We start from the raw sequence: 15,005 nt of genomic DNA, 5'->3' as shown, positions 1-15,005 counted from the left end.
AACAACAAATGGCGACTTAACTAAACCTAATCCTTGACTTGGCCCTACAAATTGTTTAGATGAATATACAGAATGTAATAGTTATAATAAATATATAAGTTCATAAATTAATGATGATCCTAACGAGCAATAAAATTGCCTTGACTAATTTTTGGCACTGAATTCCTGATGTGATAAACTGACTAATAGATAATTTATTTTTGATAGGCTGATAGACTTTAATAGATACCCTGTCTGACCTGGGCGGGCATTTGAAAGTCGTGTGCTTCCTCTTCCTCTGCCCCGCTGCTGCCGACGCTGCCCGCATAGTAGAGCTGATGTGGCGCCTCCTCGTAGCCCTGAAGATGGTGCTGCAACTGCTGCTGATTGAAGCCGGCCGATTGACAGCCCTGCTCCGATTGACAGCCGGACTGCAGGTGCTTGGCCAGCAGGGACATGCGGGAGAAGGACTTGGTGCAACTGGGACACGAGTACTTCTTCACATCCGAATGCGTCTGCATGTGAGCCCGAAGATTGGAGCGATCGGCAAAGGCGCGATTGCAGTGCTGGCAACTGAAGGGCTTCTCTCCGGTGTGGGTGCGTATGTGTCCCTGCAGCAACCAGGGACGGGAGAAGGCCTTGCCGCAGATGGGGCACTTGCAGGGCAGGGTGTGTGTGCGTATGTGCATCTTGAGTGCCCCCAACGAGACGTAGGTCTTGTCACAGTTCTTGCAGCTGAAGACCTTCTTCACCTGGTTACCCTCCGCGGAGGGGCAGTGGAACTGCTGATGCTTGCTGAGGCCGGAGTAGGTCGAATAGGACTTGCCACAGTCCTTGCAGTGATAACGGGGCACGCCCACCGGTTTCTGCATCGACTGAGCCGAGGCAACATTCGCCGCTTGGATCAGAGCCGACGCCTGATCCGTGCAGAACTCCGTCTGATCGACAATAGGTGGCGCTCCAGTGGCTGGATTACTGCGTATGATCTTGTACTCGGTGCTCTCGTAGGCGTGGCTCTGTTGATGCTTGACGAGACCCGCATAGGTGGCATAACACTTGTTGCACTGCTGACACTGATAGTACAGATCGTTGCTGCTCTTGATCTTCAGATTCAGATTTAGATTCACATTCTCCTGATTCTCCTGATCCTCAAACTGCTCCTGCTGTTCGGCTTGCTCTTGTGGCAGTTGTTGCTGTGGCAACTGTTGCTGCTGTGGTGTCATGTGTTGCATGCTTAACAAGGCACGTGCCACATTGTGCAGATTGACATTCTCGCTGAGCACTCGACGACTTTGTCCCAACTCTGCTCTCAAACTCAAATCCTCTGGCTCAGCAGGCAGCTGATAGCTGACTTCTGTTGTTGCTGCTGCCTCATGTGGCATCTTCATGCAATCCTCATAGTCAGCAATGCTTTTCAGCAGATTATTGTTGTAGTTGCGCAGTCCGAAAGACTCCTCAGTGTGTGGCTCCACCTTGAGCATTGTGCCAGGCACCAGGGCTGTCGAAATACTGGCATAACTGGCCGCCATTTCAGTCTCCCTTTCGTGCTCCGGCTCCATGACCTCATCCTCGGGTGGCAGCTCAAAGTCGCCGTAACCCAAGCGAGCCAAACTCTTGGCAATCTCCTCCCGGGTGAAGACATCGGGAAAGGCGCGTGCTATTTCCCGTGTCTCCTCCCAAATGCGTCGAGCCAGTTGCTCCTTGGTTTGTGTCATCGCCGCATCGAAGCGTTGTCTCAGCTCAGTGGTCACTGGCTGAGCTTCTGGCTCCTCCTTAATACTCCAATGTGGTGGATCAAGTGGCACTGAAGCTGCAGCCACGCTAAGATCAACGGGTCCTTCATCTAAAAGAGGCGGAAGAAAAATGTTTTTATATTATTATATAGTAAATTCTTCCATGATAAATTCATTTATTGACAAAAGACTAATTTTAACTCCTAAAACTTCTAATTTCAAAGCAAATACAAATATTATACTTAATAAATGTCTATTAACATCAATGCCAATTTCTATTTGAAACAATTCTAGTACGTTAAACAATTATCCTGCAAAATGTCTCTTTTTAATCAATAAATAAATAAATTTAATGTTTATTTGACGACTCTTTTAATTACAATATGATTTTAATTTAGTTTCATAAATTTTAACTTCAATCAAATATCTTAAAAACATTTAATTTTGAAAGCAAACCAACTTTATTTCAGAAACTTCCTATCCATTGCTTTACTGATTAAAAATTAGTAAAATTTGCCTGATCTGTACTCCTGTGTTACTGAGGATCATCAAACCTACCATGACACAACTGATCCTCCTGTGGCGGCTCTTCGACGTGTATCGGTCGCTTTTTGAGCGGACATTTGCTGTACTTGAGTTTATCCATAATCACAATTGGTATGCAACTTTTGCTGTAGATCACACTACGGAGGATCACTTGGTTTTTGGCACTATTTACCGATCTTTACACTGAAAATAGCTTTACACAGATGCTGATCATTTGCAGCTCGCACGCGTCTCGATCGCTTGCAGTTTCGTTTACGAATGATGCAACCGCCGAGGATCAGTTTAATTTTATATGAATGTGGACAGGATGAAGCAACCCCCAGTCTCAAAAATGTAGCCCGAGCAACCCCCTTATAGCTGGCAGCAATAAGTATAAAGGATCAGCTACCTACTTCCGATTCATTCCCTACATGCGCTAGGGGATTCTGTACGGAAATCAACCACCACGAGCCAAAAGCAATTCAATGATCTTCGTCATCGCATTCCTCGCACCCCTCCATTCCCTCCATTCTCTTGTACTCTTGTACTCTGATTGTCGCCTGCCTCAACAGCTGTGACGTTCATTGAACGTTGCTCCAGCTGCAGATCCGAGACTCGAGACTCGAGAGTCACAAGAGGCACCGCCAACAAATCTCTGTTCAAAAAGCGAGCACGTGCCACACACAACACACACACTCACACACACACACGAATCGTTTACCGGCGTGTCGTTCTCTCTCTCTCTCTCTCGCTCTGGCAGAGCAGCGCAGCCAACGATCGCCACCAGCTGCCACTGAGATTTAATTTTACACGCTCAAATTTCCCTCAATTCACTGTGCGTATGCGTATAGGTGTGTGTGTGTGTGAGTGTGTGTGTGTGGCAGCTGTCGAGCTTATATACAACTTGCAACGCAAGTTTATTTTTAACCCCACTCTTGTTGTCTCTTTCAGTAGACGACGATCGGCTTTTCTTATGTACACGACACGAAGTCCGCTCTCCCTCTCTCTTTATCTCTCTCTGTATCTGTCTCTCTGTGAGCAGGTGAGCTTCGCGTCAGTTGCTCTTTAGTTGTGACTAAGAGCAGCTTTAAGCTGCTGAGAGAGCGGGAGCGAGTAGCCAATTGGCGCTCTGTCGATCGTTCAACTCTCTTCATGTTCCAAATTTCATTTGTATCGCTGCAACTTTGGGGTCAATTTAAAGAGCGGAAAATAAAGACTGGCAACTGATATTTACAAGTCTCTTTCAAGTTTCTTTCGTTAAGCTGCTTATATCAACGGTTCTCAGTCAGTTAAGCGTGGCTTAGCTTAGCTTCCAATGATCTTCATTAACGATCAGCTTAAACTTAAGTATTTTACACTCAATTGCACTTAGCTTCTTAAGATCAAAGCTATATGTTGAGAGGTAGACAGACTTTTGGTACAAAGAAAATCTGTACTTTATAAGAAGATCGTTCCTATAAAAAAAAATTTATTAAATTGTAATCGACTGTGATCAGTAACCAGGATTTTAAATGAACTTCGTGAGTATAAATAAAGAGAATACCAGCTATCAATAATTCAAGGTTAAACTTTTTCTACTTATTTAAAAAAAAATATTTTAAGTTTTAAGTAAAAGCTACTTTTCCGATAATAATAAAAAAAGCTCAGCGATCTATATCTATTGGATTATAATATAAGGAGTTCTTCAAGGTAGAATTAAAACTAAAATCTTTACTTTTTATTCGCGGATCCTTATCGACGATCAGTTTAAAGCTACGAATTAACACTTAATTTCGTTTCTTCATGATCTAAATTGATTTATTTATAATTAAAGAGGTAGGACGACTAAAATGCTTTACTGTGAAATGCTAGGTAGACTTTCTTTAGCTTTCTACAAAGTGATCTTCATAGGCGACTAGCTAAAAGATTTACCATGTATACTTTGATTGTCACTTTCGTTTTAGATATATTTTGAGTTCAACTATTTTTGTATTCTTCCATTAAATTATCTTCATTAGCGATCAGCTATCAAATCTAAGATTTCTGTTAGTTTATCAGTAAATTTATTATTTCTGCTTTCAGTGCAGTGACAGTAAAATTTGTTTTTCAATGATCTTTATTAGCGATCAGCATGAAGGGAAATTCCTATAGACATTAGTAAGAAAAAAGTAATTGTGAAGAAAATCTTTCAAGTTTCAAGATTTGCTTCTAGGTATAGATCAAGTCTGCCCTCAGTGATCTTCATTAGAGATCAGTTATTAAAGCTTATTCTTCCATAAGTCAGACAGCTGTGTTATAAGAAGCTAGCACGTGACATGCCTGGCAATGAAATAGAAATTCTAGCCAATTCTGTTGGGCATTATAATAATCAGTGAAACAAACAACTAGAAGATCTGCAGTATAAATCAACATCTATTGTATGTGATGGCTGGTCCCTCGCTCCTTCATCTAGGTGCAATCCCTAACGACCATGAAATGTTTAAAATTGATATTGAACATTTTGGCTGCCAGCTGCCAGTTTCGAGTTGGATGTGGACGGATTTTATGGGGTGGTTGCGCCGCCGCATTTTACCTGAAGTTGAATGCCTTGGAATGCGCCAAAAAGGTATGTGCAAAACTACCTGGCGGCAACAACACATTCAACACAGTCAACACAGTCAACGTGCCACATGCCCCGTGTTGCAGTTATCCCACCCCAAATTGAAGCGCACTCGGAATCATCAGCATCACCAGCCGCCTGGTGGTTGATGGTGTTCTTGGTGGTTGATGTTTTTGGATGGTAACTGCATTTGTACGTTACTTTCTGGAGGGCCAACCCTTGGGCAGCGTCTTGTTCTTGATCTTGGCACAAATCTCCGCACAACAACCCAGGGTTGTCCCGTGCCCCTCACTGCCTCGCAGCTGCCTCTTGACACGTACCATGCAACTGATTTCCAACTACTTACTATTATTCTTCAGAAATTGGCGCCAAATGTTTTGTAATGAACCGGTGTGTCCTGCTGATCGCTCAGTCACAATAACAAATCAAAGACAGTTGTAATATATAGTTTGCTTCATATTATTTCCATGCCTCTATAGATCACAGTGTTTTTAAATAAAGTTGGTAGGTTTATTAAATCACATAAGTTTAGAAAAATATTCGATTCAATAAATAAAATATTTATTTATTTTATCTTTCAGTCTTTTAATCATCTTTCTATAATATTGAAATTTTGACCTGTTTTCTTAATCTCCTTTTCGACGTCTTTGACTAAATAAATCACCTATAATTAAGTACATTATACATTGTAAATATTCCTTAAATTTGAAAACTCTTTTTTTAACTCTCTAAATATACTGCTTTTGTATGTATGATAACATTACTGTGTCATCTTTGACCAAGTGAAGCTCCAATTGCCTGCTGACAGCGGACACCAGAGAACGCAGCTTTCAATGGCTAACTGCACATCACCTGGCGGCTAAACCGCAAACTGCAACAATATGTGGCATGCCCAGAGCAAAGAGAGAGAGAGAGAGAGAGAGAGGGAGAGAGAGACTGTGATACAGCTGAGTGCCTCACTTCAAAGTGTCAAAGAGCCGCCAAAGTCGCATAATGAAGTGCAAAATGTCATTAATTTGCCATTGCTCTGCAGCTGCACAGCAAAACTGACAACAAAAGAAAGTCGCACTGGATGTTAGGAAAAAGTGTAGGAAAAGTATGCAGAAATGCAAAACCCAATACCCCCAGAGCATTACACAGCACTATGGGGAGAATAAGCGATGTTATCTAACTATAATGTTAGAAACTTGAACTTGAGTTGGGATATAAAGTAATTTAGTAAGTTAAGTAATTTCATTTGTTAGCTTAAGTTGCAATATACATACATGGAAAGTACATTTGATGACTGCACAATAAGATATGTGTATATATATATATATATATATATATATATATATATATAAAAGTTAAACAAAATATATGAAATAAATTGGTAATACAGATTTTTGAAATATATATATATATATATATATATATATATATACCAAAAATCTGTATTACCAAAAATCTATACATATATATATTTTATTAAATTCTTAAAAACAAAATTTTCGTTGAAAGAATTTTTCTTGCTCTAGGTCTAGCTATTTATTTTGATGTCATATTTATTATAAAACGACATTTTAACATTTTAAAATGTTGCAAAATTGATTTGTTGTATTTTTACGAACCGTTACTGATATCGGAACCGAAAGAAGAAAACTGATATAGAACCTTTTACCGAAATAGTTATTTCGGGACGTACCGGAACCGAAACCGTAACCTATATTTGTTTCGGTTTGATTCTCTGGTGCTAGTCACGATGAAAATGGAAAATTGTTCATTCAATTTTGAATATTTGGATTTATATATAAATTTTTCTAAGAACGTGAAAAATAGAAAAATTGTCTTTATGCTAAAAGATGAGATTTTTGTCCCATAGTGCGAGGTTGGTTGCATGCCACACGCCGTTGCCGTTGTTGTTGTTGTTGTTGTTGTTGTTATAGATGTTGTTGTTGTCACGAGTTACAGATTTCTCAAGCCACTGAGCAGACACTGAGCAAAAGAATGCGCCGACTCTGGACGGGACGGCAATCAAAACAAGATCTTAGAACTATTGGCGCCTGATCTGCAGACAAAGAAAGACAGAGAAAGAGAGAGAGAGAGACACTGGAGACAAGAGAGAAGAGATTCAGATAGAAAATGAGACAGAGATAGAGACGGAGACGAAGTTGGAGATGGAGACCAATGGACTGAATGTCCAGGTCAGTGAACATAAATGCCGCCGACTATTGAAATCTGATATTGTTATCAAAGCTAACGGTAATTATAAACAAATAAAAGCACAAGAACAAAACGTAAAGAACACACAAGAGAACACAAAAAAGGTATGGTGGTGGGGAGGGGGGAAGACTCTCTTCCGACGCCGCATAAATTAGCCAAGTTAGAAGCTACGTCTATAATTCAAACTAATTTGTTTTATTGACAGCGTGTGCGCTTTAGTCGATATGGCTAACACACACACACACACACACGCACACACAAATTGGTCAATAATGAAGCAAAGCCAAGACGGTTTTTTTTTAAACTCAGACGTGTTTCATTAGGGGGGTCCAAAGTGACAATAAATTAAATTTGTTGGTCAGCCAACTAATTAAAATGCGCTTCTAGAGTCTGAAGACTCTTGACTCTTGAGATATTAATCTGCTTGGGAAGCTTACTGTCAGAAGAATAGCTTCACATGCTTGGTAATAGATGGAAAGAGAAAGAGATAGAAATAGAGAGACCACCCGCTCAGTCAGCGACATATACAACATCAACATCGGTAGCTCTCATCTTGACTAATATGAATTATAATTATCAGCTGCTGATTTGATTTAATTTTAATATTTCTTTTTCTTCTTCTTTTTGCTTTGTTGGTCTTTTAATAAATGAATCATGATAATGAATTGTTTATGCTGCGGCGAGTCTCTTCACTTCATGGGAAAAGGAGATTAGCATCAGCATTTATGTTAATGCATATAGTATTATGTGTTGAAATATCATAAAAATTATATATATTTTCAGCTTTATTTTTTTTTCGCTGCTTTTGCTGATTCACTTGCAAATATTAATATGCGAATTTGTGAGTATCTTTATGAGTATTTCGGCCAAATGTTAAGCAAACTCTTTGCTTGTGCTTCAATTTTCTTATCAATGACAAACATCCTCATGATCATTTTGACTGTTTGCTTACATCAAGTTGAAGGGCGCGTTGAAGTTCAAGTTCGGTTGGGGTTAAAAATAAAACAGATATAGATAGATAGAGAAAGAAACGCAATGAGTTATAACAAATTTTTATATCAATGTATGATACCAATATTTTTTTTTAATGTTTGTTACATTTTTTTTTTAATATTTCATCATTAACAATTGTAGGAAACTTTTCAGTTAAATATTTGTTATTTTTGTATTTTAAATATAAAGAAGAATGTAAGAAAATTATATGATTAAAAAAAGCTCTGTAATAATAAAATAAAAACTTATGCTCAAATTCACATAAGTTACTTTATAATTTTCATTAAATATGAGAAAACAATATATTTTATATAAGAAATTTTAGTAAAGAAAAATAAAAAACACGCAACCCTCTGAGTAACATACATAAGTACTCGTATTGTAATAAATTTAGGTCATAATCGAACCGAAAGTGATAGCTGAGGCACTTGAAATAATCAATTAAAAGCCATCAATTGAGTGCCTAATAGAACAATTCAATTGTGTGCAAATGTTCCCATGACCAGGCAGATTTACACTTGCCAAGTGCGTGAGAAAGAGGGAGGAAAATGGAGTGTGGAGGAGGAAGGAAGAAGGAGGAAGGAGCACGAGAACGAGGCGAAGCTTCGAAGGGTGGTTGGTTGCTGGTCACAGAGTCAGCAGGATGATTCGTTGACCAATAAATAAAAGGTACCCACGATAGCAAGTCGAATGTCGAATGTGGAATTTCGAATGCGGGTGCGGATTTGGATTTGGATTCGTATTACAGAAGGGGGAAAAGGGAGGGAAATGGACAGGAGCTAAGGGATGATCCTTGATGCATTATTTGTTATTTGAATCACGTGACAAGTTGCTGCCTGCTGGGAACTCGGCACAGAAATCATCCCACGGGATTCAATTTATGCGTGTTTGAATGTTTTTGATTGCGCATTGCTAATTCAAATAAAATTCAACTCTGACTCAGATACACCTACCCATTGTTGTTGTTGTTGTTTTTCCTGTGGTAAGCTGAGCTGGTAGAGCAACTTCTCTTTCCACTTCCACCAGTTACTCTTTTTGTTGTTTTTGTTGTTGTTGGTGCTGCAATTTCAACCTCATTACAAAACATTTGCTCTTGTTGTTGTTCTCCGAACTTAACCTACGCCTTTTTTGGGGTGCATCAATTTCAGTGACAGCTTGCGCCTGTTGGCATTAATAAAGTCAGTGAAAACCATTTGTATTTCCCATGCCCAAGGGATTTGTAATTAAACAAATTAAGCAACACTCTCCCCTTCAAGAGTCCAAATACCCCGATTTTAAATCTAACAATTTTTTGCCGTAAAAATAGCTGCAAATGTCTCGCTAATTATTACAAATTATTTCATTTTTCATATTTTTATTTGTGTTGTATGTTAATTTTTGTTGTCAGCGTTGTTTTTTTATAGATATTTTTGAACTATGCAAATACCAGAAATACCTTATTTTCCAAAAATATGTTGAATAATAATTATGTTTGGGAGAGGTAACGAATTTGAGTTATCCATTACTTTATTTTATTTATTTTTATTTTTTTATTTTATTTTATTTATTGTCAGCAGCCGATAAAATGCATTTTAAATTTATATTTCAGAAACAATTTTAAATAAAATATATTTAATTATTAATTTTAATTAAAAGGCGCTAGTATTATTTATATTTATTAATAGGCAGTAAAAACTCTTTTATAATTATTAATATTTTGTATGAAATATATTTATTTTTTAAGTTTTTATAAAAACTCTGATAAGGTTTGCAAGATATTGACTATGGTTCTATTCTGTTCAAAATAATCGGCCAAAAAAATTTAATTATGATATTGTCAAGTTAGAAAAAAAACTTTTTTTTTGAAAAACAAAAAGTCTCAATTTAATTCTGAATTATCATGAATGTTATATATTTTTAAAGTGAAAAATGGGTATTATCAATTAAATAAATTTGTAATTTGTAAAAAAAAATTCATGAATAAAGATTTATGGTATAAAAATTTATTTAGAACATCAAGATTTTTTCAATAATCACTTATCTATTGATGCAGACATAGGCGTGCATACCTTACCTATTCACATGCCTGAATACAGGGTATAAATAATTCTATAGACATGCACCTGAAGCAGCCCCAAGTTACAGTAGCTGCTAGATAAATGTCTACAGTCAGGCATCGAGAAACCATATAATTGATTTATGGCCAATGGATTGTTGGGTTGACTAAATTTAGACTGTAGCGAACAACTAAAACAACTAATTTAGTGAGAGATGTGAGCTGAAAAGTTTCATGTTCTTTACTTTTGTCACGTTCATGGGCATGATCGCTCTGTCTCTCTCTCTTCATTCTCTCTGTCTCTCCTTTGTGATAGCTACTGTCAGTGTTGAACGTGTCCGTTTGTTTGTTTTTGTTGTGTCAGTGCAGCTAAAGAGGGAAATGGAAATGGGAATGGCAGTGGGATTGGGATTGGGATTGGGTATAGGGAATCTTTCGTCTGTCACAATTGACACTGACGATGCGGCAGGTACATGAGAGAAGACGTGCCGTTAAGTTGTCAGTGCGAGATACGAGACACAAGATACGAAGAACATTTTGGACCCTGTCAATTCTGCGCTCTCCTCTCTCCGCCCTCCGCTCTCCTCTCTGCTCATCTAGCGAAAGATTAATTGAACGTGCGCCAGAGAGTTATTAATCTTATCGAGCTTAGTTGGGAGCAGCATTGTTTCTAAAATATTGTATGCTCCACTCGGTGTCACCTAATGGGACCGACACTTGAGCCCAGATTTTTTTTTTTTTTTTTTTTGAGTGCAGCTGCATGGTCTTTATTTGTTGTTCAGGTCTCCCCTCTAATTTGTTTATGGCTCTGATAATGCAATTTCTTTAGTTGGAAGCGGCGAACTGCAATAACATAAATATATCCGCTGATCTGGCGGGAGCAATTATCGGGTGAGCCATATTTTGTCACATTTCGCTTTACTCCGGGTGAAAGTTGAGGCGTTTTTATGACTGCCCATAACTCTGGATACACTGAGCGATATCCATGTATAGAGTCCCGAGATGGAGTCCCTAAAAAGTGCTAAGGAATTGTAGTAGAATTTATTTGGATACATCAGGTTGGCGAGAAAGTAAGTCTAATGTCGCATTTATACACTTTTTCCAGAAATAAAGAATATATGAATATATATATATATATATATATATATATATAGCACTAAATATATATATATATATATATATATATATATATATATATATATATATATATATATATATAAATAAATTATCATTTTGATAGCTTTGATCGCCTGTTCCATACGCTCTTACATACCGATTATGAATTAACCATTGGGAGAAATGAATATATATTAAAATAATTACAATTGCTTTTATTTAAAAAAAATACTAATATTCATGTTCGAATAAAGATCGTGACATTTTATCCAATATGAAGACTTAGTTTTTACTTTTTGGTCGTATCATCAAAACTGCTTTTTTAAGGGAGTACTCCAAACCCCGAAATTCTTTCCAATGGATGCCTTTGTTTTCAGTGTCTTCTGTATATTGGCCAGTCAACTTGCTATAAAAAGAGAAGCTTAAAACAAATCTTAAGCAATCAAATAACACTTATTCATACTTAGAGTAACAACCGTTACAGTACCACCAGCCGCCAGTGTATTCTTCCGCACAGTGTTGCGATGTCATCGGATCATTATCCCGATCAAATGTTGAAAATTTCGAGTCTTTATGTCTTGAAAAGCTATCACCAGCAGTTCCATTGGCTTTTCCCAGAGTGTGTAATACATATTCTTGATTCTCGTCGCCAATTCCAAATTCATCGTATGTCTCAAATTCCTCAACTCCTTCGAAGTCCTCGAGAATCACAAGCAACTCTTGTTTTCTCTCCGCCGTCAACTCATGGATTTTGTCTAGCCCCAAAAAGAATTCTCCACTCACTTCCCCAAATCCCTTTTGGTATTCAGTCCAGTTGCGATTAAACTCCACAGTCCCGTCCATTCTTCTCAAGATGATAGTCCATCCCCCTCCCCGAGTTTCCGCATCGCAGGCAACTTTAAATGGTTGACTGTTTATATTTGAGAGAAGTATGTTGTAGATCCCACTTGTCTTGACCTCAGTACAATTGTGTAGCTTAAATCTGGAGTCTTGTTTATCCGTTTTTTTAACAAGTCCTTCTGTCAACTTTACCTGCTCCATTCTAATGGATTGATAACGCGATTCCATATCAAGTTGAGTTTTCTTTTGTCCTTCTAGCAACACTCTAAGAGATTGAATGTCAGTTTTAAGCGACTGAATTTCCGATTCTTTCTGAGAGATTTTCGCTCTAAGATCAGACTCCTTCTCAACTCCATCTTTCTTCAGTCTGTCAAGCTCCTCTCTAATCGATTGCATATCCGATTTCTTAGCAAGTCCACCAATTAGCTTTCCTAACCGTTCTACCTCCACTCTGAGAAGTTCAATACTTGACTCCTTATCAAGTTTATCTATTTTCTGACCTTCTATCTCCACTCTAATTGCTTTTATATCTGATTCGTTAATAACTCGATCCATTAGCTTTCCATGTTCCACTCTCAGCACGGATAATTGATCATTTATTGACAGAAGTAAGTTCGTCATATTAAGATCGGAGATTCGAGTGGCTTGAGAATACGAAGAAAATGTACTCATTATAATGAATATACATATTGTTTTCCACAACATTGTGTGACCGATGTTTCCAAAATTCCCGAGAATACTGACTGAGTCCAAATTGTCATATGTTTATATAGCCAAATACATATACATTCTATATTCATAACATCTTTGAACTATGCAATTTATGAAAGCTTTCCAAGAATTCAGAAGTAAACGTATAAAAAATATAAATTATACGTATATTTATGAATTTTTTATATAGACATAAAAAACATAAAGTGCGAATAAACTAGTCTAAAATGCACGACTATCAGATAACCTGCATTTGGAAAATTATGTACTTACAGACACTTATGTACAAACAAACAGTGTGAGAAGAGAAACGGAAAAGACATTTTAACACTTATGGACAGAGTTCTATAATATTAATTCTATATATTTAATTTTTTTGTTAGTGTAATGTAATGAATGATTTTATTTGTAAGAACTAAGATAAACGGAATTTAGACGCAAGCCATTTAATATATTATTTTTTTCTACAAGAGACAAATATTTTCCTGGATATCTACTGGGTTCATCATCAGAGCGTAATTTATTTTCAGTATACAACGAGACTGAAATTTCTTTTCAAGTGTGCCAAAACTCAAGACTATTTTCTGGGTCGGTGGGCAGCGTGCCAAAATTCTTTAAAAAGCTTGAGCTGCATATATCCATAATGCTTATGCTTATACATATCTGTATGTAAATGTGTGGTGTCTGTAGATATTATAGATATCACTTAGATAGGAGCGTTTATACGAACGGACAGGCTGATTGAACTTGACAGTTTTACTCATCAAAAATGTGTTGGGTTGGCGAAATAATTAATTAAAATTAAACTTTAGTTACTCAAATAATTGGCATCATTATTAAATATTTAAATTATAGCTTAATGCCAATTAGCTTGAAATTTAAATATTTCCTAACAAGGTTTATTAAAATTGTAAAACCAATTTTAAAGTAATTAAATTAAACTTCATTCTCGACACTTACACATAAGATGTTCTCCATGGTCACTTTTAATCCTATTTTCAATTATTTTATTATTTTTTGTAGGAAATGTTTCCTATCGTTGTCATCTCTATTTTGTCTCAGTTCAAAACTATCTGTATGACTCACATGATAGTTGAAATAGTTATCCCCCTTTCGATAATTATTCAATGTTTGAGTTCATTTTATATTTTTGGGGTGTAACATTTTGATAAGCAATGTGATGGATATAAATATAAATATATTCATTGATTCAATATTCACACCTTGCTTATAGCTGGAGCTGCCACTCAATAAAAAAAACCAACGGGCTAGTCGAGTGCACTTGACTGTAGGATACCCTTTGCCGAAAATTTGATACCCTTTCAGAGCTCTGTATTAAATTTTCGACCGATTTATTCTATGGAAGCTATATAACGTTGTCATCCCGTTTTAACCATATGGATTTAAAGATATAGCTGAGTCTAAAACTAACAAAGTTTTTATACTAAGCAATTATACAATGTGTGAACTTTGACCCCGAATTTGACCCCTAGGTCTTACGGTTTGGCCTATGTAATGACCAGTGAATCATTCAGTGAGTCATTACAAGGAGTTTTATATACGTGTATGTAGAAGAAGATGGGGTAAACTAAGCTCAAACAACTCAAAAGTGAACAAATTGTTGTTGTTGATTCCCATTTGCCAGCTGGTTCAATGTTGCATACCTGCGCACAGCTTAAAGCCATTGAAATTGGGTGGTGGAAATCAAAGCCATAATCATCACCATCACCTGGCCTGTCCCCTTCACTCAACTCCTCTTTCCTCCTGTTCTCTGCTGCTGATAAAGTTTTCAACCCTCCCCAGTTGCTGTAAATCAGACAAAAGCACCGGCAACAACCTGGTAACTGGTGAACTGCGAACTGGTGATTTTTACTGGTGAAATCCGGAGTCGGGGTGGAATTTTATTTTCAAGGGCGCATCTGCAGTGGGAAACATTCAACCCCACCCCAAAAACACAACCAAGTGGACAACAGCCAGTTGCTTTCTTTCATTCGAGAAGCTGCTTCTGGTTCTGATTCAGCCTTTGTTAGATATTTGTTTTTGTTTTTATTTTTATTTTTACTTATTCTGCAGCTGCGCAGTTGATCGTCTAACTTTGGGGTGGCTTTTTATCGGTGGGAACAAAAGTGAACTCAAGTTTTTGCTTGGCCCGTTTCCTGTGTTCCATTTCCCAGTTCGTATCCCGACAACAACATTGCAATGTTGCTGATTAATTGCTCAAATTTGGGAATGAGAACTGTACCTGAGATTTATGTGCATCGGAATTTATTTCTTTATTTCCTTTTTTGAATAT

At 37.3% G+C, this 15,005-nt stretch overlaps 2 protein-coding genes across 2 annotated transcripts; both read right to left on the bottom strand.

The window, feature by feature from the left end:
• Positions 1–218: 218 nt before the first annotated feature.
• LOC117779579 (zinc finger and BTB domain-containing protein 17) lies at positions 219–2,358 on the bottom strand. The gene is made up of 2 exons (XM_034615808.1): positions 2,271–2,358; positions 219–1,822 (listed from the first exon to the last, which is right to left on the bottom strand). The coding sequence occupies exons 1-2, from the start codon at positions 2,356–2,358 to the stop codon at positions 219–221; spliced, it is 1,692 nt and encodes a 563-aa protein (XP_034471699.1).
• Positions 2,359–11,351: 8,993 nt separating this feature from the next.
• Positions 11,352–12,648, bottom strand: LOC117780571 (ficolin-1-like). Its single transcript, XM_034617148.1, has 2 exons — positions 11,625–12,648; positions 11,352–11,567 (listed from the first exon to the last, which is right to left on the bottom strand). The coding sequence occupies exons 1-2, from the start codon at positions 12,620–12,622 to the stop codon at positions 11,444–11,446; spliced, it is 1,122 nt and encodes a 373-aa protein (XP_034473039.1). The 5' UTR covers positions 12,623–12,648; the 3' UTR covers positions 11,352–11,443.
• Between the last annotated feature and the right edge of the window lie 2,357 nt (positions 12,649–15,005).

This window comes from Drosophila innubila (assembly GCF_004354385.1).
Source record: "Drosophila innubila isolate TH190305 chromosome 2L unlocalized genomic scaffold, UK_Dinn_1.0 4_B_2L, whole genome shotgun sequence".
NCBI lineage: Eukaryota > Metazoa > Arthropoda > Insecta > Diptera > Drosophilidae > Drosophila > Drosophila innubila.
The sequence above is the reverse complement of the archived record's forward strand: the minus strand, read 5'-3'. Positions and strand labels throughout refer to the sequence as shown.